The sequence below is a fragment of the Hemitrygon akajei genome, unplaced genomic scaffold, assembly GCF_048418815.1.
Source record: "Hemitrygon akajei unplaced genomic scaffold, sHemAka1.3 Scf000063, whole genome shotgun sequence".
Classification (NCBI taxonomy): domain Eukaryota; kingdom Metazoa; phylum Chordata; class Chondrichthyes; order Myliobatiformes; family Dasyatidae; genus Hemitrygon; species Hemitrygon akajei.
Window position 1 is genome coordinate 1,692,325 of NW_027331949.1, and position 27,455 is coordinate 1,719,779.

The 27,455-nt window shown below is 60.4% G+C and overlaps 1 protein-coding gene across 1 annotated transcript in view; it reads left to right on the forward strand.

Annotated features, from left to right (window-relative positions):
* Positions 1-24,759, forward strand: part of LOC140721886 (transmembrane protein 222-like) — a 48,427-nt gene extending 23,668 nt beyond the window's left edge. Inside the window, exons 4-6 of the mRNA XM_073036714.1 lie at positions 21,964-22,060; positions 22,992-23,122; positions 23,902-24,759. Coding sequence (XP_072892815.1) covers positions 21,964-22,060; positions 22,992-23,122; positions 23,902-23,989 — 316 coding nt within the window. The 3' untranslated portion in view covers positions 23,990-24,759. The remainder of the gene's footprint in view (positions 1-21,963; positions 22,061-22,991; positions 23,123-23,901) is intronic.
* The last annotated feature ends 2,696 nt before the right edge of the window (positions 24,760-27,455 follow it).

Sequence of the window (27,455 nt, forward strand, 5' to 3'; positions counted from 1 at the left end):
TGGTGACGGGACGGTATACCGAGACCCTGTGCGTGGTGACGGGACGGTATACCGAGACCCTGTGCGTGTGGTGACGGGACGGTATACAGAGACCCTGTGCGTGGTGATGGGACCGTATACCGAGACCCTGTGCGTGGTGACGGGACGGTACGTGGAGACCCTGTGCGTGGTGACCGGACGGTATACCGAGACCCTGTGCGTGTGGTGACGGGACGGTATACCGAGACCCTGTGCGTGGTGATGGGACCGTATACCGAGACCCTGTGCGTTGTGACGGGACGGTACGTGGAGACCCTGTGCGTGGTGACGGGACCGTATACCGAGACCCTGTGCGTGGTGACGGGACGGTACGTGGAGACACTGTGCGTGGTGACCGGACGGGTATACCGAGACCCTGTGCGTGTGGTGACGGGACGGTATACCGAGACCCTGTGCGTGGTGATGGGACCGTATACCGAGACCCTGTGCGTGTGACGGGACGGTACGTGGAGACCCTGTGCGTGGTGACCGGACGGTATACCGAGACCCTGTGCGTGTGGTGACGGGACGGTATACCGAGACCCTGTGCGTGGTGATGGGGACCGTATACCGAGACCCTGTGCGTGGTGACGGGACGGTACGTGGAGACCCTGTGCGTGGTGACCGGACGGTATACCGAGACCCTGTGCGTGTGGTGACGGGACGGTATACCGAGACCCTGTGCGTGGTGATGGGACCGTATACCGAGACCCTGTGCGTTGTGACGGGACGGTACGTGGAGACCCTGTGCGTGGTGACGGGACCGTATACCGAGACCCTGTGCGTGGTGACGGGACGGTACGTGGAGACACTGTGCGTGGTGACCGGACGGTATACCGAGACCCTGTGCGTGTGGTGACGGGACGGTATACCGAGACCCTGTGCGTGGTGATGGGACCGTATACCGAGACCCTGTGCGTTGTGACGGGACGGTACGTGGAGACCCTGTGCGTGGTGACGGGACGGTGGACGGAGACCCTGTTGCGTGGTGACGGGACGGTATCCGGAGACCCTGTGCGTGTGGAGACTGGACGGTATACCGAGACCCTGTGCGTGGTGACTGGACGGTATACTGAGACCCTGTGCGTGGTGACGGGACGGTATACCGAGACCCTGTGCGTGGTGACGGGACGGTAGATGGAGACCCTGTGCGTGTGGTGACTGGACGGGATACCGAGTCCCTGTGCTTGGTGACGGGACGGTATACCGAGACCCTGTGTGTGGTGACGGGACGGTAGATGGAGACCCTGTGCGTGGTGATGGGACGTATGGAGACCCTGTGCGTGGTGACGGGACGGTATACCGAGACCCTGTGCGTGGTGACGGGACGTATGGAGACCCTGTGCGTGTGACGGGACGGTAGATGGAGACCCTGTGCGTGGTGATGGGACGTATGGAGACCCTGTGCGTGGTGACGGGACGGTATCCGGAGACCCTGTGCGTGGTGACGGGACGGTATACCGAGACCCTGTGCGTGGTGACGGGACGGTATACCGAGACCCTGTGCGTGTGGTGACGGGACGGTATACCGAGACCCTGTGCGTGGTGATGGGACCGTATACCGAGACCCTGTGAGTGGTGACGGGACGGTACGTGGAGACCCTGTGCGTGGTGACCGGACGGTATACCGAGACCCTGTGCGTGTGGTGATGGGACGGTATACCGAGACCCTGTGCGTGGTGATGGGACCGTATACCGAGACCCTGTGCGTTGTGACGGGACGGTACGTGGAGACCCTGTGCGTGGTGACGGGACGGTATACCGAGACCCTGTGCGTGGTGACGGGACGGTGGACTGAGACCCTGTGCGTGGTGATGGGACGGTGGACTGAGACCCTGTGCGTGGTGACGGGACGGTGGACAGAGACCCTACGTGGAGACTGAGACCCTGTGCGTGGTGACGGGATGTATGGAGACCCTGTGCGTGGTGACTGGACGTATGGAGACCCTGTGCGTGGTGACTGGACGGTATCCGGAGACCCTGTGCGTGGTGACGGGACGGTATACGGAGACCCTGTGCGTGGTGACGGGACGGTATACGGAGACCCTGTGCGTGGTGACGGGACGGTATACGGAGACCCGGTGCGTGGTGACGGGACGGTATACCGAGACCCTGTGCGTGGTGACTGGACGGTATACCGAGACCCTGTGCGTGGTGACGGGACGTATGGAGACCCTGTGCGCGGGGACGGGACGGTATACCGAGACCCTGTGCGTGGTGACGGGACGGCACGTGGAGACCCAGTGCGTGGTGATGGGACGGCACGTGGAGACCCTGTGCGTGGTGATGGGACGGTAGATGGAGACCCTGTGCGTGGTGACGGGACGGTAGATGGAGACCCTGTGCGTGGTGATGGGACGGTAGATGGAGACCCTGTGCGTGGTGACGGGACGGTATACCGAGACCCTGTGCGTGGTGACGGGACGGTACGTGGAGACCCTGTGCGTGGTGATGGGACGGTAGCTGGAGACACTGTGCGTGGTGACGGGACGGTACGTGGAGACCCTGTGCGTGGTGACAGGACTGTAGCTGGAGACCCTGTGCGTGGTGACGGGACGGTACGTGGAGACCCTGTGCGTGGTGATGGGACGGTACGTGGAGACCCTGTGCGTGGTGACGGGACGGTATCTACAGACCCTGTGCGTGGTGATGGGACGGTATCTACAGACCCTGTGCGTGGTGACGGGACGGTAGATGGAGACCCTGTGCGTGGTGACGGGACGGTACGTGGAGAACCTGTGCGTGGTGATGGGACGGTAGCTGGAGACCCTGTGCGTGGTGACGGGACGGTACGTGGAGACCCAGTGCGTGGTGATGGGACGGTAGCTGGAGACCCTGTGCGTGTGGTGACTGGACGGGAGATGGAGACCCTGTCCGTGTGGTGACGGGACGGTATACCGAGACCCTGTGCGTGTGGTAACTGGACGGTATACCGAGACCCTGTGCGTGGTGACGGGACGGTATACCGAGACCCTGTGCGTGGTGACTGGACGGTAGACGGAGACCCTGTGCGTGGTGACGGGACGGAATACCGAGACCCTGTGCGTGGTGACGGGACGGTAGACGGAGACCCTGTGCGTGGTGAAGGGATGGTAGACGGAGACCCTGTGCGTGGGGACGGGACGGTATACCGAGACCCTGTGCGTGGGGATGGGACGGTAGATGGAGACCCTGTGCGTGTGGTGATTGGACGGTAGATCGAGACCCTGTGCGTGTGGAGACGGGATGGTAGATGGAGACCCTGTGCGTGTGGTGACTGGATGGTAGATGGAGACCCTGTGCGTGGTGACGGGACGGTAGATGGAGACCCTGTGCGTGGTGACGGGATGGTGGACGGAGACCCTACGTGGAGACCGAGACCCTGTGCGTGGTGACGGGACGGTGGACGGAGACCCTGTACGTGGTGACGGGACGGTATACCGAGACCCTGTGCGTGGTGACGGGACGGTATACCGAGACCCTGTGCCTGGTGACGGGACGGTATGTGGAGACCCTGTGCGTGTGGAGACTGGACGGTATACGGAGACCCTGTGCGTGGTGACTGGACGGTATACCGAGACCCTGTGCGTGGTGACGGGACGGTATCCGGAGACCCTGTGCGTGTGGAGACTGGACGGTATACCGAGACCCTGTGCGTGGTGACTGGACGGTATACCGAGACCCTGTGCGTGGTGACGGGACGGTAGATGGAGACCCTGTGCGCGTGGTTACTGGACGGTATACCGAGACCCTGTGTGTGGTGACGGGACGGTAGATGGAGACCCTGTGCGTGGTGATGGGACGTATGGAGACCCTGTGCGTGGTGACGGGACGGTATACCGCGACCCTGTGCGTGGTGACGGGTCGGTATACCGAGACCCTGTGCGTGGTGACGGGACGGTACGTGGAGACCCTGTGCGTGGTGACCGGACGGTATACCGAGACCCTGTGCGTGTGGTGACGGGACGGTATACCGAGACCCTGTGCGTGGTGATGGGACCGTATACCGAGACCCTGTGCGTTGTGACGGGACGGTACGTGGAGACCCTGTGCGTGGTGACGGGACCGTATACCGAGACCCTGTGCGTGGTGACGGGACGGTACGTGGAGACACTGTGCGTGGTGACCGGAAGGTATACCGAGACCCTGTGCGTGTGGTGACAGGACGGTATACCGAGACCCTGTGCGTGGTGATGGGACCGTATACCGAGACCCTGTGCGTGGTGACGGGACGGTACGTGGAGACCCTGTGCGTGGTGACCGGACGGTATACCGAGACCCTGTGCGTGTGGTGACGGGACGGTATACCGAGACCCTGTGCGTGGTGATGGGACCGTATACCGAGACCCTGTGCGTGGTGACGGGACGGTACGTGGAGACCCTGTGCGTGGTGACCGGACGGTATACCGAGACCCTGTGCGTGTGGTGACGGGACGGTATACCGAGACCCTGTGCGTGGTGATGGGACCGTATACCGAGACCCTGTGCGTTGTGACGGGACGGTACGTGGAGACCCTGTGCGTGGTGACGGGACCGTATACCGAGACCCTGTGCGTGGTGACGGGACGGTACGTGGAGACACTGTGCGTGGTGACCGGACGGTATACCGAGACCCTGTGCGTGTGGTGACGGGACGGTATACCGAGACCCTGTGCGTGGTGATGGGACCGTATACCGAGACCCTGTGCGTTGTGACGGGACGGTACGTGGAGACCCTGTGCGTGGTGACGGGACGGTGGACGGAGACCCTGTGCGTGGTGACGGGACGGTATACCGAGACCCTGTGCGTGGTGACGGGACGGTGGACCGAGACCCTGTGCGTGGTGACGGGACGGTATCCGGAGACCCTGTGCGTGTGGAGACTGGACGGTATACCGAGACCCTGTGCGTGGTGACTGGACGGTATACCGAGACCCTGTGCGTGGTGACGGGACGGTAGATGGAGACCCTGTGCGTGTGGTGACTGGACGGGATACCGAGTCCCTGTGCGTGGTGACGGGACGGTATACCGAGACCCTGTGTGTGGTGACGGGACGGTAGATGGAGACCCTGTGCGTGGTGATGGGACGTATGGAGACCCTGTGCGTGGTGACGGGACGGTATACCGCGACCCTGTGCGTGGTGACGGGTCGGTATACCGAGACCCTGTGCGTGGTGACGGGACGGTATCCGGAGACCCTGTGCGTGGTGACGGGACGGTATACCGAGACCCTGTGCGTGGTGACGGGACAGTAGACGGAGACCGTGTGCCTGGTGACGGGACGGTAGAAGGAGACCCTGTGCGTGGTGACGGGACGGTAGACGGAGACCGTGTGCCTGGTGACGGGACGGTAGAAGGAGACCCTGTGCGTGGTGACGGGACGGTATACCGAGACCCTGTGCGTGGTGACGGGACGGTATACCGAGACCCTGTGCGTGTGGTGACGGGACGGTATACAGAGACCCTGTGCGTGGTGATGGGACCGTATACCGAGACCCTGTGCGTGGTGACGGGACGGTACGTGGAGACCCTGTGCGTGGTGACCGGACGGTATACCGAGACCCTGTGCGTGTGGTGACGGGACGGTATACCGAGACCCTGTGCGTGGTGATGGGACCGTATACCGAGACCCTGTGCGTTGTGACGGGACGGTACGTGGAGACCCTGTGCGTGGTGACGGGACCGTATACCGAGACCCTGTGCGTGGTGACGGGACGGTACGTGGAGACACTGTGCGTGGTGACCGGACGGTATACCGAGACCCTGTGCGTGTGGTGACGGGACGGTATACCGAGACCCTGTGCGTGGTGATGGGACCGTATACCGAGACCCTGTGCGTGGTGACGGGACGGTACGTGGAGACCCTGTGCGTGGTGACCGGACGGTATACCGAGACCCTGTGCGTGTGGTGACGGGACGGTATACCGAGACCCTGTGCGTGGTGATGGGACCGTATACCGAGACCCTGTGCGTGGTGACGGGACGGTACGTGGAGACCCTGTGCGTGGTGACCGGACGGTATACCGAGACCCTGTGCGTGTGGTGACGGGACGGTATACCGAGACCCTGTGCGTGGTGATGGGACCGTTATACCGAGACCCTGTGCGTTGTGACGGGACGGTACGTGGAGACCCTGTGCGTGGTGACGGGACCGTATACCGAGACCCTGTGCGTGGTGACGGGACGGTACGTGGAGACACTGTGCGTGGTGACCGGACGGTATACCGAGACCCTGTGCGTGTGGTGACGGGACGGTATACCGAGACCCTGTGCGTGGTGATGGGACCGTATACCGAGACCCTGTGCGTTGTGACGGGACGGTACGTGGAGACCCTGTGCGTGGTGACGGGACGGTGGACGGAGACCCTGTGCGTGGTGACGGGACGGTATCCGGAGACCCTGTGCGTGTGGAGACTGGACGGTATACCGAGACCCTGTGCGTGGTGACTGGACGGTATACTGAGACCCTGTGCGTGGTGACGGGACGGTATACCGAGACCCTGTGCGTGGTGACGGGACGGTAGATGGAGACCCTGTGCGTGTGGTGACTGGACGGGATACCGAGTCCCTGTGCTTGGTGACGGGACGGTATACCGAGACCCTGTGTGTGGTGACGGGACGGTAGATGGAGACCCTGTGCGTGTTGATGGGACGTATGGAGACCCTGTGCGTGGTGACGGGACGGTATACCGAGACCCTGTGCGTGGTGACGGGACGTATGGAGACCCTGTGCGTGGTGACGGGACGGTAGATGGAGACCCTGTGCGTGGTGACGGGACGTATGGAGACCCTGTGCGTGGTGACGGACGGTATCCGGAGACCCTGTGCGTGGTGACGGGACGGTATACCGAGACCCTGTGCGTGGTGACGGGACGGTATACCGAGACCCTGTGCGTGTGGTGACGGGACGGTATACCGAGACCCTGTGCGTGGTGATGGGACCGTATACCGAGACCCTGTGAGTGGTGACGGGACGGTACGTGGAGACCCTGTGCGTGGTGACCGGACGGTATACCGAGACCCTGTGCGTGTGGTGATGGGACGGTATACCGAGACCCTGTGCGTGGTGATGGGACCGTATACCGAGACCCTGTGCGTTGTGACGGGACGGTACGTGGAGACCCTGTGCGTGGTGACGGGACGGTATACCGAGACCCTGTGCGTGGTGACGGGACGGTGGACTGAGACCCTGTGCGTGGTGATGGGACGGTGGACTGAGACCCTGTGCGTGGTGACGGGACGGTGGACAGAGACCCTACGTGGAGACTGAGACCCTGTGCGTGGTGACGGGATGTATGGAGACCCTGTGCGTGGTGACTGGACGTATGGAGACCCTGTGCGTGGTGACTGGACGGTATCCGGAGACCCTGTGCGTGGTGACGGGACGGTATACGGAGACCCTGTGCGTGGTGACGGGACGGTATACGGAGACCCTGTGCGTGGTGACGGGACGGTATACGGAGACCCGGTGCGTGGTGACGGGACGGTATACCGAGACCCTGTGCGTGGTGACTGGACGGTATACCGAGACCCTGTGCGTGGTGACGGGACGTATGGAGACCCTGTGCGCGGGGACGGGACGGTATACCGAGACCCTGTGCGTGGTGACGGGACGGCACGTGGAGACCCAGTGCGTGGTGATGGGACGGCACGTGAAGACCCTGTGCGTGGTGATGGGACGGTAGATGGAGACCCTGTGCGTGGTGACGGGACGGTAGATGGAGACCCTGTGCGTGGTGATGGGACGGTAGATGGAGACCCTGTGCGTGGTGACGGGACGGTATACCGAGACCCTGTGCGTGGGTGACGGGACGGTACGTGGAGACCCTGTGCGTGGTGATGGGACGGTAGCTGGAGACACTGTGCGTGGTGACGGGACGGTACGTGGAGACCCTGTGCGTGGTGACAGGACTGTAGCTGGAGACCCTGTGCGTGGTGACGGGACGGTACGTGGAGACCCTGTGCGTGGTGATGGGACGGTACGTGGAGACCCTGTGCGTGGTGACGGGACGGTATCTACAGACCCTGTGCGTGGTGATGGGACGGTATCTACAGACCCTGTGCGTGGTGACGGGACGGTAGATGGAGACCCTGTGCGTGGTGACGGGACGGTACGTGGAGAACCTGTGCGTGGTGATGGGACGGTAGCTGGAGACCCTGTGCGTGGTGACGGGACGGTACGTGGAGACCCAGTGCGTGGTGATGGGACGGTAGCTGGAGACCCTGTGCGTTGTGGTGACTGGACGGGAGATGGAGACCCTGTCCGTGTGGTGACGGGACGGTATACCCGAGACCCTGTGCGTGTGGTAACTGGACGGTATACCGAGACCCTGTGCGTGGTGACGGGACGGTATACCGAGACCCTGTGCGTGGTGACTGGACGGTAGACGGAGACCCTGTGCGTGGTGACGGGACGGAATACCGAGACCCTGTGCGTGGTGACGGGACGGTAGACGGAGACCCTGTGCGTGGTGAAGGGATGGTAGACGGAGACCCTGTGCGTGGGGACGGGACGGTATACCGAGACCCTGTGCGTGGGGATGGGACGGTAGATGGAGACCCTGTGCGTGTGGTGATTGGACGGTAGATCGAGACCCTGTGCGTGTGGAGACGGGATGGTAGATGGAGACCCTGTGCGTGTGGTGACTGGATGGTAGATGGAGACCCTGTGCGTGGTGACGGGACGGTAGATGGAGACCCTGTGCGTGGTGACGGGATGGTGGACGGAGACCCTACGTGGAGACCGAGACCCTGTGCGTGGTGACGGGACGGTGGACGGAGACCCTGTACGTGGTGACGGGACGGTATACCGAGACCCTGTGCGTGGTGACGGGACGGTATACCGAGACCCTGTGCCTGGTGACGGGACGGTATGTGGAGACCCTGTGCGTGTGGAGACTGGACGGTATACGGAGACCCTGTGCGTGGTGACTGGACGGTATACCGAGACCCTGTGCGTGGTGACGGGACGGTATCCGGAGACCCTGTGCGTGTGGAGACTGGACGGTATACCGAGACCCTGTGCGTGGTGACTGGACGGTATACCGAGACCCTGTGCGTGGTGACGGGACGGTAGATGGAGACCCTGTGCGCGTGGTGACTGGACGGTATACCGAGACCCTGTGTGTGGTGACGGGACGGTAGATGGAGACCCTGTGCGTGGTGATGGGACGTATGGAGACCCTGTGCGTGGTGACGGGACGGTATACCGCGACCCTGTGCGTGGTGACGGGTCGGTATACCGAGACCCTGTGCGTGGTGACGGGACGGTATCCGGAGACCCTGTGCGTGGTGACGGGACGGTATACCGAGACCCTGTGCGTGGTGACGGGACAGTAGACGGAGACCGTGTGCCTGGTGACGGGACGGTAGAAGGAGACCCTGTGCGTGGTGACGGGACGGTAGACGGAGACCGTGTGCCTGGTGACGGGACGGTAGAAGGAGACCCTGTGCGTGGTGACGGGACGGTATACCGAGACCCTGTGCGTGGTGACGGGACGGTATACCGAGACCCTGTGCGTGTGGTGACGGGACGGTATACCGAGACCCTGTGCGTGGTGATGGGACCGTATACCGAGACCCTGTGCGTGGTGACGGGACGGTACGTGGAGACCCTGTGCGTGGTGACCGGACGGTATACCGAGACCCTGTGCGTGTGGTGACGGGACGGTATACCGAGACCCTGTGCGTGGTGATGGGACCGTATACCGAGACCCTGTGCGTTGTGACGGGACGGTACGTGGAGACCCTGTGCGTGGTGACGGGACCGTATACCGAGACCCTGTGCGTGGTGACGGGACGGTACGTGGAGACACTGTGCGTGGTGACCGGAAGGTATACCGAGACCCTGTGCGTGTGGTGACAGGACGGTATACCGAGACCCTGTGCGTGGTGATGGGACCGTATACCGAGACCCTGTGCGTGGTGACGGGACGGTACGTGGAGACCCTGTGCGTGGTGACCGGACGGTATACCGAGACCCTGTGCGTGTGGTGACGGGACGGTATACCGAGACCCTGTGCGTGGTGATGGGACCGTATACCGAGACCCTGTGCGTGGTGACGGGACGGTACGTGGAGACCCTGTGCGTGGTGACCGGACGGTATACCGAGACCCTGTGCGTGTGGTGACGGGACGGTATACCGAGACCCTGTGCGTGGTGATGGGACCGTATACCGAGACCCTGTGCGTTGTGACGGGACGGTACGTGGAGACCCTGTGCGTGGTGACGGGACCGTATACCGAGACCCTGTGCGTGGTGACGGGACGGTACGTGGAGACACTGTGCGTGGTGACCGGACGGTATACCGAGACCCTGTGCGTGTGGTGACGGGACGGTATACCGAGACCCTGTGCGTGGTGATGGGACCGTATACCGAGACCCTGTGCGTTGTGACGGGACGGTACGTGGAGACCCTGTGCGTGGTGACGGGACGGTGGACGGAGACCCTGTGCGTGGTGACGGGACGGTATACCGAGACCCTGTGCGTGGTGACGGGACGGTGGACCGAGACCCTGTGCGTGGTGACGGGACGGTATCCGGAGACCCTGTGCGTGTGGAGACTGGACGGTATACCGAGACCCTGTGCGTGGTGACTGGACGGTATACCGAGACCCTGTGCGTGGTGACGGGACGGTAGATGGAGACCCTGTGCGTGTGGTGACTGGACGGGATACCGAGTCCCTGTGCGTGGTGACGGGACGGTATACCGAGACCCTGTGTGTGGTGACGGGACGGTAGATGGAGACCCTGTGCGTGGTGATGGGACGTATGGAGACCCTGTGCGTGGTGACGGGACGGTATACCGCGACCCTGTGCGTGGTGACGGGTCGGTATACCGAGACCCTGTGCGTGGTGACGGGACGGTATCCGGAGACCCTGTGCGTGGTGACGGGACGGTATACCGAGACCCTGTGCGTGGTGACGGGACAGTAGACGGAGACCGTGTGCCTGGTGACGGGACGGTAGAAGGAGACCCTGTGCGTGGTGACGGGACGGTAGACGGAGACCGTGTGCCTGGTGACGGGACGGTAGAAGGAGACCCTGTGCGTGGTGACGGGACGGTATACCGAGACCCTGTGCCTGGTGACGGGACGGTAGAAGGAGACCCTGTGCGTGGTGACGGGACGGTATACCGAGACCCTGTGCGTGGTGACGGGACGGTATACCGAGACCCTGTGCGTGTGGTGACGGGACGGTATACAGAGACCCTGTGCGTGGTGATGGGACCGTATACCGAGACCCTGTGCGTGGTGACGGGACGGTACGTGGAGACCCTGTGCGTGGTGACCGGACGGTATACCGAGACCCTGTGCGTGTGGTGACGGGACGGTATACCGAGACCCTGTGCGTGGTGATGGGACCGTATACCGAGACCCTGTGCGTTGTGACGGGACGGTACGTGGAGACCCTGTGCGTGGTGACGGGACCGTATACCGAGACCCTGTGCGTGGTGACGGGACGGTACGTGGAGACACTGTGCGTGGTGACCGGACGGTATACCGAGACCCTGTGCGTGTGGTGACGGGACGGTATACCGAGACCCTGTGCGTGGTGATGGGACCGTATACCGAGACCCTGTGCGTGGTGACGGGACGGTACGTGGAGACCCTGTGCGTGGTGACCGGACGGTATACCGAGACCCTGTGCGTGTGGTGACGGGACGGTATACCGAGACCCTGTGCGTGGTGATGGGACCGTATACCGAGACCCTGTGCGTGGTGACGGGACGGTACGTGGAGACCCTGTGCGTGGTGACCGGACGGTATACCGAGACCCTGTGCGTGTGGTGACGGGACGGTATACCGAGACCCTGTGCGTGGTGATGGGACCGTACACCGAGACCCTGTGCGTTGTGACGGGACGGTACGTGGAGACCCTGTGCGTGGTGACGGGACCGTATACCGAGACCCTGTGCGTGGTGACGGGACGGTACGTGGAGACACTGTGCGTGGTGACCGGACGGTATACCGAGACCCTGTGCGTGTGGTGACGGGACGGTATACCGAGACCCTGTGCGTGGTGATGGGACCGTATACCGAGACCCTGTGCGTTGTGACGGGACGGTACGTGGAGACCCTGTGCGTGGTGACGGGACGGTGGACGGAGACCCTGTGCGTGGTGACGGGACGGTATACCGAGACCCTGTGCGTGGTGACGGGACGGTGGACCGAGACCCTGTGCGTGGTGACGGGACGGTATCCGGAGACCCTGTGCGTGTGGAGACTGGACGGTATACCGAGACCCTGTGCGTGGTGACTGGACGGTATACCGAGACCCTGTGCGTGGTGACGGGACGGTAGATGGAGACCCTGTGCGTGTGGTGACTGGACGGGATACCGAGTCCCTGTGCGTGGTGACGGGACGGTATACCGAGACCCTGTGTGTGGTGACGGGACGGTAGATGGAGACCCTGTGCGTGGTGATGGGACGTATGGAGACCCTGTGCGTGGTGACGGGACGGTATACCGCGACCCTGTGCGTGGTGACGGGTCGGTATACCGAGACCCTGTGCGTGGTGACGGGACGGTATCCGGAGACCCTGTGCGTGGTGACGGGACGGTATACCGAGACCCTGTGCGTGGTGACGGGACAGTAGACGGAGACCGTGTGCCTGGTGACGGGACGGTAGAAGGAGACCCTGTGCGTGGTGACGGGACGGTAGACGGAGACCGTGTGCCTGGTGACGGGACGGTAGAAGGAGACCCTGTGCGTGGTGACGGGACGGTATACCGAGACCCTGTGCGTGGTGACGGGACGGTATACCGAGACCCTGTGCGTGTGGTGACGGGACGGTATACCGAGACCCTGTGCGTGGTGATGGGACCGTATACCGAGACCCTGTGCGTGGTGACGGGACGGTACGTGGAGACCCTGTGCGTGGTGACCGGACGGTATACCGAGACCCTGTGCGTGTGGTGACGGGACGGTATACCGAGACCCTGTGCGTGGTGATGGGACCGTATACCGAGACCCTGTGCGTTGTGACGGGACGGTACGTGGAGACCCTGTGCGTGGTGACGGGACCGTATACCGAGACCCTGTGCGTGATGACGGGACGGTACGTGGAGACACTGTGCGTGGTGACCGGACGGTATACCGAGACCCTGTGCGTGTGGTGACGGGACGGTATACCGAGACCCTGTGCGTGGTGATGGGACCGTATACCGAGACCCTGTGCGTGGTGACGGGACGGTACGTGGAGACCCTGTGCGTGGTGACCGGACTGTATACCGAGACCCTGTGCGTGTGGTGACGGGACGGTATACCGAGACCCTGTGCGTGGTGATGGGACCGTATACCGAGACCCTGTGCGTGGTGACGGGACGGTACGTGGAGACCCTGTGCGTGGTGACCGGACGGTATACCGAGACCCTGTGCGTGTGGTGACGGGACGGTATACCGAGACCCTGTGCGTGGTGATGGGACCGTATACCGAGACCCTGTGCGTTGTGACGGGACGGTACGTGGAGACCCTGTGCGTGGTGACGGGACCGTATACCGAGACCCTGTGCGTGGTGACGGGACGGTACGTGGAGACACTGTGCGTGGTGACCGGACGGTATACCGAGACCCTGTGCGTGTGGTGACGGGACGGTATACCGAGACCCTGTGCGTGGTGATGGGACCGTATACCGAGACCCTGTGCGTTGTGACGGGACGGTACGTGGAGACCCTGTGCGTGGTGACGGGACGGTATACCGCGACCCTGTGCGTGGTGACGGGTCGGTATACCGAGACCCTGTGCGTGGTGACGGGACGGTATCCGGAGACCCTGTGCGTGGTGACGGGACGGTATACCGAGACCCTGTGCGTGGTGACGGGACAGTAGACGGAGACCGTGTGCCTGGTGACGGGACGGTAGAAGGAGACCCTGTGCGTGGTGACGGGACGGTAGACGGAGACCGTGTGCCTGGTGACGGGACGGTAGAAGGAGACCCTGTGCGTGGTGACGGGACGGTACGTGGAGACCCTGTGCGTGGTGACCGGACGGTATACCGAGACCCTGTGCGTGTGGTGACGGGACGGTATACCGAGACCCTGTGCGTGGTGATGGGACCGTACGTGGAGACCCTGTGCGTGGTGACGGGACGGTATACCGAGACCCTGTGCGTGGTGACGGGTCGGTATGCCGAGACCCTGTGCGTGTGGTGACGGGACGGTATACCGAGACCCTGTGCGTGGTGATGGGACCGTATACCGAGACCCTGTGCGTGGTGACGGGACGGTACGTGGAGACACTGTGCGTGGTGACCGGACGGTATACCGAGATCCTGTGCGTGTGGTGACGGGACGGTATACCGAGACCCTGTGCGTGGTGATGGGACCGTATACCGAGACCCTGTGCGTTGTGACGGGACGGTACGTGGAGACCCTGTGCGTGGTGACGGGACGGTGGACGGAGACCCTGTGCGTGGTGACGGGACGGTATACCGAGACCCTGTGCGTGGTGACGGGACGGTGGACCGAGACCCTGTGCGTGGTGACGGGACGGTGGACAGAGACCCTACGTGGAGACTGAGACCCTGTGCGTGGTGACGGGATGTATGGAGACCCTGTGCGTGGTGACTGGACGTATGGAGACCCTGTCCGTGTGGTGACGGGACGGTACACCGAGACCCTGTGCGTGTGGTAACTGGACGGTATACCGAGACCCTGTGCGTGGTGACGGGACGGTATACCGAGACCCTGTGCGTGGTGACTGGTCGGTAGACGGAGACCCTGTGCGTGGTGACGGGACGGTATACCGAGACCCTGTGCGTGGTGACGGGACGGTAGACGGAGACCCTGTGCGTGGTGAAGGGATGGTAGACGGAGACCCTGTGCGTGGGGACGGGATGGTATACCGAGACCCTGTGCGTGGGGATGGGACGGTAGATGGAGACCCTGTGCATGTGGTGATTGGACGGTAGATCGAGACCCTGTGCGTGTGGAGACGGGATGGTAGATGGAGACCCTGTGCGTGTGGTGACTGGATGGTAGATGGAGACCCTGTGCGTGGTGACGGGACGGTAGACGGAGACCCTGTGCGTGGGGATGGGACGGTAGATGGAGACCCTGTGCGTGTGGTGATTGGACGGTAGATCGAGACCCTGTGCGTGTGGAGACGGGATGGTAGATGGAGACCCTGTGCGTGTGGTGACTGGATGGTAGATGGAGACCCTGTGCGTGGTGACGGGACGGTAGATGGAGACCCTGTGCGTGGTGACGGGATGGTGGACGGAGACCCTACGTGGAGACCGAGACCCTGTGCGTGGTGACGGGACGGTGGATGGAGACCCTGTGCGTGGTGACGGGACGGTATACCGAGACCCTGTGCGTGGTGACGGGACGGTATACCGAGACCCTGTGCCTGGTGACGGGACGGTATGTGGAGACCCTGTGCGTGTGGAGACTGGACGGTATACGGAGACCCTGTGCGTGGTGACTGGACGGTATACGGAGACCCTGTGCGTGGTGACTGGACGGTATACCGAGACCCTGTGCGTGGTGACGGGACGGTATCCGGAGACCCTGTGCGTGTGGAGACTGGACGGTATACTGAGACCCTGTGCGTGGTGACTGTACGGTATACCGAGACCCTGTGCGTGGTGACGGGACGGTAGATGGAGACCCTGTGCGTGTGGTGACTGGACGGGATACCGAGTCCCTGTGCGTGGTGACGGGACGGTATACCGAGACCCTGTGTGTGGTGACGGGACGGTAGATGGAGACCCTGTGCGTGGTGATGGGACGTATGGAGACCCTGTGCGTGGTGACGGGACGGTATACCGAGACCCTGTGCGTGGTGACGGGTCGGTATACCGAGACCCTGTGCGTGGTGACGGGTCGGTATACCGAGACCCTGTGCGTGGTGACGGGACGGTATCCGGAGACCCTGTGCGTGGTGACGGGACGGTATACCGAGACCCTGTGCGTGGTGACGGGACAGTAGACGGAGACCGTGTGCCTGGTGACGGGAAGGTAGAAGGAGACCCTGTGCGTGGTGACGGGACGGTAGACGGAGACCGTGTGCCTGGTGACGGGACGGTAGAAGGAGACCCTGTGCGTGGTGACGGGACGGTATACCGAGACCCTGTGCGTGGTGACGGGACGGTATACCGAGACCCTGTGCGTGTGGTGACGGGACCGTATACCGAGACCCTGTGCGTGGTGACGGGACGGTACGTGGAGACCCTGTGCGTGGTGACCGGACGGTATACCGAGACCCTGTGCGTGTGGTGACGGGACGGTATACCGAGACCCTGTGCGTGGTGATGGGACGGTATACCGAGACCCTGTGCGTTGTGACGGGACGGTACGTGGAGACCCTGTGCGTAGTGACGGGACGGTATACCGAGACCCTGTGCGTAGTGATGGGACCGTATACCGAGACCCTGTGCGTGGTGACGGGTCGGTATACCGAGACCCTGTGCGTGGTGACGGGTCGGTACGTGGAGACCCTGTGCGTGGTGACGGGACGGTATACCGAGACCCTGTGCGTGGTGACCGGACGGTATACCGAGACCCTGTGCGTGTGGTGACGGGACGGTATACCGAGACCCTGTGCGTGGTGACGGGACGGTACGTGGAGACACTGTGCGTGGTGACCGGACGGTATACCGAGACCCTGTGCGTGTGGTGACGGGACGGTATACCGAGACCCTGTGCGTGGTGATGGGACCGTATACCGAGACCCTGTGCGTTGTGACGGGACGGTACGTGGAGACCCTGTGCGTGGTGACGGGACGGTGGACGGAGACCCTGTGCGTGGTGACGGGATGTATGGAGACCCTGTGCGTGGTGACTGGACGTATGGAGACCCTGTGCGTGGTGACTGGACGGTATCCGGAGACCCTGTGCGTGGTGATGGGACGGTATACGGAGACCCTGTGCGTGGTGACGGGACGGTATATGGAGACCCTGTGCGTGGTGACGGGACGGTATACGGAGACCCGGTGCGTGGTGACGGGACGGTATACCGAGACCCGGTGCGTGGTGACGGGGCGGTATACCGAGACCCGGTGCGTGGTGACTGGATGGTATACCGAGTCCCTGTGCGTGGTGACGGGACGTATGGAGACCCTGTGCGCGGGGACGGGACGGTATACCGAGACCCTGTGCGTGGGGACGGGACGGTATACCGAGACCCTGTGAGTGGGGACGGGACGGTACGTGGAGACCCTGTGCGTGGTGACGGGACGGTATCCGGAGACCCTGTGCGTGGTGATGGGATGGTATACCGAGACCCTGTGCGTGGTGACGGGACTGTGGACCGAGACCCTGTGCGTGGTGACGGGACGGTATACCGAGACCCTGTGCGTGGTGACGGGACTGTATACCGAGACACTGTGCGTGGTGACGGGACGGTGGACCGAGACCCTTTGCGTGGTGACGGGACGGTGGACCGAGACCCTTTGCGTGGTGACGGGACGGTAGGTGGAGACCCTGTGCGTGGTGACGGGACGGTAGGTGGAGACCCTGTGCGTGGTGACGGGACGGTAGACGGAGACCCTGTGCGTAGTGACGGGACGGTGGACCGAGACCCTGTGCGTGGTGACGGGACGGTAGGTGGAGACCCTGTGCGTGGTGACGGGGCGGTACGTGGAGACCCTGTGCGTGGTGACGGGACGGTAGCTGGAGACCCTGTGCGTGGTGACGGGATGGTACGTGGAGACCCTGTGCGTGGTGACGGGACGGTACGTGGAGTCCCTGTGCGTGGTGACGGGACTGTAGCTGGAGACCCTGTGAGTGGTGACGGGACGGTACGTGGAGACCCTGCGCGTGGTGACGGGACGGTAGCTACAGACCCTGTGCGTGGTGACGGGACGGTATACCGAGACACTGTGCGTGCTGATGGGACGGTGTACCGAGACCCTGTGCGTGGTGACGGGACGGTACGTGGAGACCCTGTGCGTGGTGATGGGACGGTAGCTACAGACCCTGTGCGTGGTGACGGGACGGTAGACGGAGACCCTGTGCGTGGTGACGGGACGGTATACCGAGACCCTGTGCTTGGTGACGGGACGGTATACCGAGACCCTGTGCGTGGTGACGGGACGGTACGTGGAGACCCTGTGCGTGGTGACGGGATGGTAGCTGGTGACCCTGTGCGTGGTGACGGGACGGTAGCTGGTGACCCAGTGCGTGGTGATGGGACGGTAGATGGAGACCCTGTGCGTGGTGACGGGACGGTAGATGGAGACCCTGTGCGTGGTGATGGGACGGTAGATGGAGACCCTGTGCGTGGTGACGGGACGGTATACCGAGACCCTGTGCGTGGTGACGGGACGGTAGCTACAGACCCTGTGCGTGGTGACGGGACGGTAGATGGAGACCCTGTGCGTGGTGACGGGACGGTACGTGGAGAACCTGTGCGTGGTGACGGGACGGTAGCTGGAGACCCTGTGCGTGGTGACGGGACGGTAGCTGGAGACCCAGTGCGTGGTGATGGGACGGTAGCTGGAGACCCTGTGCGTGTGGTGACTGGACGGTAGATGGAGACCCTGTCCGTGTGGTGACTGGACGGTAGATGGAGACCCTGTCCGTGTGGTGACGGGACGGTACACCGAGACCCTGTGCGTGGTGACTGGACTGTAGATGGAGACCATGTCCGTGTGGTGACGGGACGGTACACCGAGACCCTGTGCGTGTGGTAACTGGACGGTATACCGAGACCCTGTGCGTGGTGACAGGACGGTATACCGAGACCCTGTGCGTGGTGACTGGACGGTAGACGGAGACCTTGTGCGTGGTGACGGGACGGTATACCGAGACCCTGTGCGTGGTGACTGGACGGTAGACGGAGACCCTGTGCGTGGTGACGGGACGGTATACCGAGACCCTGTGCGTGGTGACGGGACGGTAGACGGAGACCCTGTGCGTGGTGACGGGACGGTAGACGGAGACCCTGTGCGTGGGGACGGGACGGTATACCGAGACCCTGTGCGTGGGGATGGGACGGTAGATGGAGACCCTGTGCGTGTGGTGATTGGACGGTAGATCGAGACCCTGTGCGTGTGGAGACGGGATGGTAGATGGAGACCCTGTGCGTGTGGTGACTGGATGGTAGATGGAGACCCTGTGCATGGTGACGGGACGGTAGATGGAGACCCTGTGCGTGGTGACGGGACGGTGGACGGAGACCCTACGTGGAGACCGAGACCCTGTGCGTGGTGACGGGACGGTGGATGGAGACCCTGTGCGTGGTGACGGGACGGTGGATGGAGACCCTGTGCGTGGTGACGGGACGGTATACCGAGACCCTGTGCCTGGTGACGGGACGGTATACCGAGACCCTGTGCCTGGTGACGGGACGGTATGTGGAGACCCTGTGCGTGTGGAGACTGGGCGGTATACGGAGACCCTGTGCGTGGTGACTGGACGGTATACCGAGACCCTGTGCGTGGTGACTGGACGGTATACCGAGACCCTGTGCGTGGTGACGGGACGGTATACCGAGACCCTGTGCGTGGTGACTGGACGGTATACCGAGACCCTGTGCGTGGTGACGGGACGGTAGATGGAGACCCTGTGCGTGTGGTGACTGGACGGGATACCGAGACCCTGTGCGTGGTGACGGGACGGTAGATGGAGACCCTGTGCGTGGTGACGGGACGGTATCCAGAGACCCTGTGCGTGGTGACGGGACGGTATACCGAGACCCTGTGCGTGGTGACGGGACGGTAGACGGAGACCGTGTGCCTGGTGACGGGACGGTAGAAGGAGACCCTGTGCGTGGTGACGGGACGGTAGACGGAGACCGTGTGCCTGGTGACGGGACGGTAGAAGGAGACCCTGTGCGTGGTGACGGGACGGTATACCGAGACCCTGTGCGTGGTGACGGGACGGTGGACCGAGACCCTGTGCGTGGTGACTGGACGGTATACCGAGACCCTGTGCGTGGTGACTGGACGGTATACCGAGACCGTGCGTGTGGTGACTGGACGGTACGTGGAGACCGTGCGCATGGTGACTGGACGGTATACCAAGACCGTGCGTGGTGACGGGACGGTACATGTAGTCCCTGTGCGTGGTGACGGGACGTTATACGGAGACTGTGTGTGTGGTGAATGGACGGTATACCGAGACCCTGTGCGTGGTGACGGGACTGTATACCGAGACCCTGTGCGTGGCGAGGGATGGTATACGGAGACTGTGTGTGTGGTGAATGGACGGTATACCGAGACCCTGTGCGTGGTGACGGGACGGTATACGGAGACTGTGTGTGTGGTGAATGGACGGTATACCGAGATCCTGTGCGTGGTGACGGGATGGTAGATGGAGACCTTGTGCCTGGTGACGGGACGGTAGATGGTGACCCTGTGCGTGGTGACGGGTCGGTACGCAGAGACCGTGTGCGTGGTGATGGGACGGTGCACGGAGACCATGTGTGTGCGGACGGGTCGGTATACAGTGTCTGGTAAAGTGATGGCATACAGAGACCGTGTGTCAGTCTGCCTCTCTACCCTAGGCCTTCAGGTTCAGATGCAGGGAATAATTGTCAAACACAGTTTACTTAAAAACACATACTCTTTATTAGCAAGCTTGCGTCTCAGTTGACACTGAGCTTGAGAAAATCTGCAGCCGGGGGAGTCCAAAGTACTGTTTGGAGCTACTGATATACATTGTTATCACATATATATTCTGATAAGGAGTACACAGTGTAGTTCTCATGCAACAAACACTTCTTTGTTCATACATTATCCTCACAGCACGATATGCCAAGCTACAAATAAATCAGTTAGGGTCTAGCTTTTTAATTCTGCAATGTAATTCCTCATGTCATGATGGGACGGTATAGAGACTGTGTGTGTTGACGGGACGGTATACAGAGACCAGGTGTGTGTGTTTCGGTACAGAGTAACAGCCAGGTGCATTTCGCCAGCATGTGTAGGTGCTGATCGGACAGTATACAGAGTGTGTGTGGTGACGAGACTCACTGTCTCCATCTCTGGAGATATCCACCGACATCTATTACAAACCCACGGACTCTCACAGCTACCTCATCCCACCCTGCTACTTGTAAAAACGCCATCCCTTTCTCTGAATTCCTCCATCTCCACCGCATCTGCTCTCAGGATAAGGCTTTTCTTTCTAGAATAAAGGCGATGTCCTCCTTTTTCAAAGAAGGGTCTTCCCTTTCTCCATAAACGCTGCCCTCAACTGCATCTCTTCCATTTCAGGCATGTCTACTCTTACTCCATCCTCTCCCACCCTATCAGGGATAGGGTTCCTCTTGTCCTCACCTACCATCCCACCATCCTCTGCGTCAGCACATCATTCTCCAAAACTTCCGCCATCTTGAACGGGATCCCTCCAACAAGCACATCGTTCCCTCCCCTCCAGTTTCTGCTTTCTGCAGGGATCGCTCCCTACGCGACTCCCTTGTCCATTCATCCCTCCCCACCGATCTCGCTACTGGCCCTTCTCCTTGCAAGCGGAACAACTTCTATACCTGCCTCTGCGCCACCTCCATCCCTACCTTTCAGGCCCCAAACAGCCCTTCCAGGTGAGTCTGTTGGAGTCGTAAACTGTGTCCGGTCCTCCTTGTGTGGCCTCCTGTGTATCAGTGAGACCTGACATAGATTGGGAGACCGCTTCGACAGGCATTTACGCTCCTTCTGCCAGAACAAGCGGGATCTCCCAATGGCCACCCGTTTTAATTCCTCTTCCCATTCCGATATGTCTATCCATGGCTACCTCTACTGTTGTGATGAGGCCACACTTCGGGATGGAGGAACAACACCTTATGTTTTGCGTCTGCAGATTTTCTCTTCTTTGTATACAGATATTGTGTGTGTACGTGTACACGAGGTGATGGGACAGTATACAGTGACTGTGTGTGTGTATGTGGCAATGGGATGGTATACAATGACTGTGTGTGTGAGTGTGTACGTGCGTGTCTGTTTGTGTTACAGTGTGCCGGGGCCCTGCCCCCTGCTGACAGGCAGCGTGCTTCTTGTCAGCGTCCGATCACTGGTGTGGGACCTCTGGTTGCCCGCAGGTACTGGCAGCTGGACCCTGCCAAGGTTTACGCCATGGGATCCAACCCCTGGGACACGGGTGTGCTCGAGGCGTCCGAGGAGTACAAGCATCGGATGGTATGTTCAGCCTCCCGCTGACAAGGGGCTCTCCGGGTTGTCCCCAGGGTCCCACTCTCCCTCTGATCTGGGACTGGGGTGTTCCTGCAGGGTCCTGCTGCCCCCCACCCCATGGACCGTCGGTGTCCCCAGGGTCCCACTCTCCCTCTGATCTGGGACTGGGGTGTTCCTGCAGGGTCCTGCATTCCTGGGCTTCTTTCCACGTTCCTGATACGCCCCCAGAGGGCAGGGTGCATTCGCAGGGCCTCAGTGTCTCTCTGCCATGGGACTGGGGCTTTCTACGGGGACCTCTCTCCCACCTGGGGACTGGCATGGCGCTTCAGGCTTCCAGTGTCCCATCTACCCAGGGATTCAGTGTGGTCTTTCCTCTCTCCCTTTGGGCCACTCCATGCACGGACACGACCACACGGTGTCGCCAGGGTCCCAGTGTCCTCTTGTCCAGAGGGTGGGAATACTCCTCGGGGTCCTGCTGCCCCTCCACCCAGAGACCGTCGGTGTCCGCAGCGTCCCACTGCCCCCCCTTCTCTTCTACGGGACCGACTGTCTTTGGGATTCAGCAGGGTCCCATTTCCCCCACTCCTCCACTGTTCACCAGGATCCTGCTGCCCCCCCACCCCACCGGGGACTGTCGGCATCCGCAGGGTCCCATTTCCCCCACTCCTCCAGTTCTTTTCAGGATCCTGCTGGGAGTTCTTCTCGGGGTCCTGCTGCCCCCCCCCCCCCCCCACCCATGGACTGTCGGTGTCCCCAGGGTCCCACTGCCCCTTTACTACTACAGGACTGTCTGTGGGTATCAGCAGGGTCACCCTTCCCCACACCCCTCTGCTGTCTGTTGTCGGGGCTGTGAGGGCACTGCCTTGCGTGGACGACTGTACCCTGGTCTGGGGTGTGCTGTTTCTGGCCAGTTGTAACAGCTTGCTTCCTCTTCCAGCACAACCTGTGCTGCGATAACTGTCACTCCCACGTGGCCATGGCCCTGAATCTGATGCGATACGAGAACAAGACCTCCTGGAACATGGTGAAGCTCTGCTTCCTGATGCTGGTGCACAGTCGCTATGTCAGGTAGGTGCTCTCCGCTGGTTCCTGAGGGTTAACAGGGCCCCGGAGTCTTGCCCCCGGTCCTCCAGCTCCAAGGGGAAGGGCTGGGTTAAACCAGCCCTGTGTTCCCACTTCCCTTTCCTGTTTGGGGAGTGAGGAGGTGAATTGTCCCTGGGTTCCTGCTCCCCATCCCTGGGCTGATTGAGGATACCTGCTCTCCATTCCCAGTTGAGGGAGGAGCTGAATCAGGCCCTGAGCTCGATAGGAGGGGGAGGGTGAATCAGCCCTGGATCTTTTTCTCGCTCCCCATCCCCGGGTTCAGGTGAACTGGGCCTGGGTTCTCGCTCCCCATCCCCATGACCCCTGGGCTGTTGTTTTCACTTGGAGCAGGGGTCAGTATCGTTAACTGAGGGGCCCGTGGACCCCAGATTGGGAGCCCCTGATGTAGATTTGGAGCAGGGGTCAGTATCGTTAACTGAGGGGCCTGTGGACCCCAGATTGGGAGCCCCTGATGTAGATCTGGAGCAGGGGTCAGTATCGTTAACTGAGGGGCCCGTGGACCCCAGATTGGGAGCCCCTGATGTAGATCTGGAGCGAGTGGGCCCGCGCCGCCCGATTGCACCTGGCTGTTCTACTTACCCTGTGAGGAGGGGGGAGGATTTTGCAGGTCTTTACCCGGGTGGCTCGTCTGATTCCATCCCTGGCAAGATCCTTTTGTTCCTGGCAGAGTCCGGGCGCCTGGGGAGTGACAAGAAGGAGTCAGGCTGACCCAGATATCTGTCCTCTCTCTCTCTCCCCGCCAGCTTTGCAGGATTTCTCCGTACTTGGCTGCCCTTCCTGCTGATCCTCACCGTCACTCTCACCATCGTACTCGCCTTCAGTCTGAGGTGATCCAGCACGGCCGGCAACACTGGAGGTCTCCCGGGACCGCGGCAGCCTGACTCTCTTCATTCCAGTGACTCCCAGCTCATCGCTCGTCTCTCCCCACTGATACACGACCCCGTCCCAGGGTCAGGGGGCCCACAGCCGGCGCCGCGCAGAGAGATCACCGCACTGCCCCTTTCCCCACTCTGGCTATGACGTTGGACTTTCGGGGTGGTGTGGTCTTCACCTGTCCCTTCTTCAGTGGTGTGACGGTTGCTGCACAATCCTTCATTTTACTCCGAGAATTAAGACTCTGATGCAAGAATTAAATGTTCAACGTGACCCTTTTCCGACCTCTGGATCCTTCTGAACCAAGCCTGTTGTTGTAACGATATATGTTGTTAAACCCACCCCCCCCATACCTCCACCCCTGATTTCAGGTCCAGGAATCTGCTCCAGGACTGGGTATCTATCTCCCCATGGCCCAGCCCCCATTCCCCACCCTGTATGAACTCCCTGGGGGCCCTCTGAAATCCCCGGAAACACTGTTTTCTACGGCCTCAAAATCTCCCCAGGACCGCGCTTGCTGCTCCTTACAGACTCACCACTTCCCCATTCCCTTTGGACTCCATTCACCATTCCCTGTATCCTGGGCCCCGTTCCCCGCCTCTTTCAAACTCCGAGAACCCCCCACCTTAACCACTCCCCTTCAAATCCGTCGGAACCCCTTCCTTACACACAGGAAATTGAATTAATTTTACTGGGTAATATCTAAATAAAAATTTTTTTAAAATGTGCTGGAATGTGAACAGGATAAGCTCGCGGAATATCTGTCAGTCACCCTGAAACTGGTGGCCATGTTGGCGAAGAGAGCGTTCAGCACGCTTGCCTTCATCGATCGTGACGCACTGACTACAAGACAAGTGTTACGCCTGGACACAACTGTGATGAAATCGCACTGGGAGTGTGGTGTGCATTTCTGCTTGCTCAGAAGCTGTGTTTAGGCTATCAAGAATGTTGGCCTTCGTTGCGAGGGGGATTTAGTTTGCGTGCAGGGAGGTGATGCTGCAACTGTAGCGAGGCTGGTGAGGCTTCCCCCGGAGCCCTGCATGCATTTCTGGTCTCCTGAACTTGAGGGAAAGGTGCTCCAGGCTGATTCCGGAGAAGGGACCATGACTGTTCAAAGGTTTCAAAGGTGTCAGAGAAATGTATACAAAATGCATCTGGAAATCCTTTTTCTTAGCAACCATCCACAAAAACAGAGCAGTGCCCCACAGAATGAATGATAGTTAAATGTTAGAACCCTGAAGCCCCCTCCCCAGCTCCCCTCCCTCCCACGTGTAAACAACAGCAAAGCAACGATCCCCCTCCCCCACCAGCAAAAAAAAGCATCGGCGCCCCCCCCCCCCCCCCCACTGAGCACTCAAATGTGCAGCAAAGCATCAATAAAGACACAGACTTGCAGTACCCCAAAGGCCACTCGTTCACCTGGTATTTGACATACCACAGGCCTTCTCCCTCTCCCCCAATAAGGGAAAAAGAGGTGCCTCCATTTCACTGGAATGTGTGGAATTTGTTACTGCAGGCAACTGTGGAGGCCAGGTCGTTGGGTGTATTTAAGGTTCATGATTGGACACGGCATCAAAGGTTACAGGGAGAAGATTGGGGAGTGGGTCTGAGGAGGGGGAGAAAGGGATCAGCCATGATTGAATGGCGGAGCAGACTCGATGGGCCAAATGGCCTAATTCTGCTCCTGCGTCTTGCAGTGTTCAACATATAAAGTTATGAAAGGGGTGTTGGCAGGAAAGTTGCTTTCACCGGTGGGTGGGTGGGTGGCAGCAGAACAAGGAGATTCAGGACCGAGATGAGGATAAACTGCTTTTCCCAGAGGAAAGAAAAGGAATCTGTGTAATTGTCTGCCTCAGGAAACAGTAGAGGGTTCTTTATTCAATGGATTTAAGCTATGGTTAGGTAATTGCATAGCAGGGCAACTAATGGCTCTGGGTGTTGGATCCAGATATGATATTGTCCAGGAGGTTTGAATGGGGGTGAAAATCTTGTGAAATAATAGTTACCAACTTACTCGATTGCAGGGGCTCCCAAGCCTCTTTATGCCATGGACCAATACCATTAAGGCTGGAAAGTCTTGTGTCTCTGCTCTGTGTCCAGAAGGTCCCTTATTGTAAGTAAGGAGCAAGAGCACAAGAGCCAGGACAAAGAAGCCGTGGTCATCTTATGATGAAAGCTTGGTCAAACAGTTACTTCTATCAGAAATGCCAAAGACAGTTTGATTTGTGTAGGTTGTTGCTCGTGTCACTTCTGTAGTTCAAGAATCTTCTGCTGTCCCCTTCGTACCGTACAGAGTTGATATAGCAAAGGCAACAGTGAAAACAATCGGTGCGCATCAACGTTTCACATCCAGTTGCCATTTTCCCGATTTTAGCGGACAATGCTCTTACACAACCACAGATCTTGGAAATTGTCCACAATGCAACTCATTCCCCATGCCCTCCTAACGTTTCAGAACTGACTTGTGTAGTTTTCACGTTACCTTTGGCTAAAATACATTATTTCACTCAGGAGAAATCAATAGCAGGAACCATCGTTGACAGCACTGACTGATGCAGGAAGAGTACCGCTGTACCTTAATTCACTCAACCAGAGAGAAAAAAAAAATCCCTTTACATGTACCTAGCTGCCTCTCAATTGAGGCAAACATTTTCCATCAATACTACTGAAACCCCCTTTTACCAGGCATCTCTGGAAATGTGGCTCGTTTGCCCATTGCTAGGAGCCACTGGATTCCATGGCGAGAAATCCACCTTACTCGGGCTTCATACGTCTTGGGTGTACACGAGTTTGTTCCCGCCAAGTCCGTGAGGGTGGGATGTCTCTCCCAACCAAACCCCGGATTCTGTGAATGCCCTGTGGTTTACCAGCCTCCTGCAATTGCCCATCGGCAAGAAGTAACAGATTGTACACTGCATACAATTATAAAGAAAGTGTATTGGCGAACATTAACTTAACCAAAGAATTAGTAAAGAGAAAAAGGGCCCATTATAATTAAACAGTCACATGTGCACGTAAGTTGGAGCTCATCTTGAACTTGTCTGTAATTTGTGCACTTGGCCCTCGGTCAGCGTGAAAGCACACACATTTTGAACGTCACCCGAAATCCATCTCGAACAAACAGGCTCTGCCACGGAAGTATCAGTCCTTCCTCCTTGCAGTCATTCATCTGCACAAAGCACCTTGTGCAACAGGGACAGCAGCCAAAGCCATTGTCCCTCCTGTCTTTTCCCAGCTCCTGTCAAAAAAGTTATTGACCTATACCAGTATCGCTCACAAAAACACTCTGCCCAGCCTTCTCTCAAACCTTCTCCCAATTCCATACCGCCCTGACTGGCTGACACCACATTCCTAAGCCTCAAACCCAAACAGGCTGAAAGCAGAACAGACTGCTCTTACAGAACCGCAAAACTGAGCATCCTGT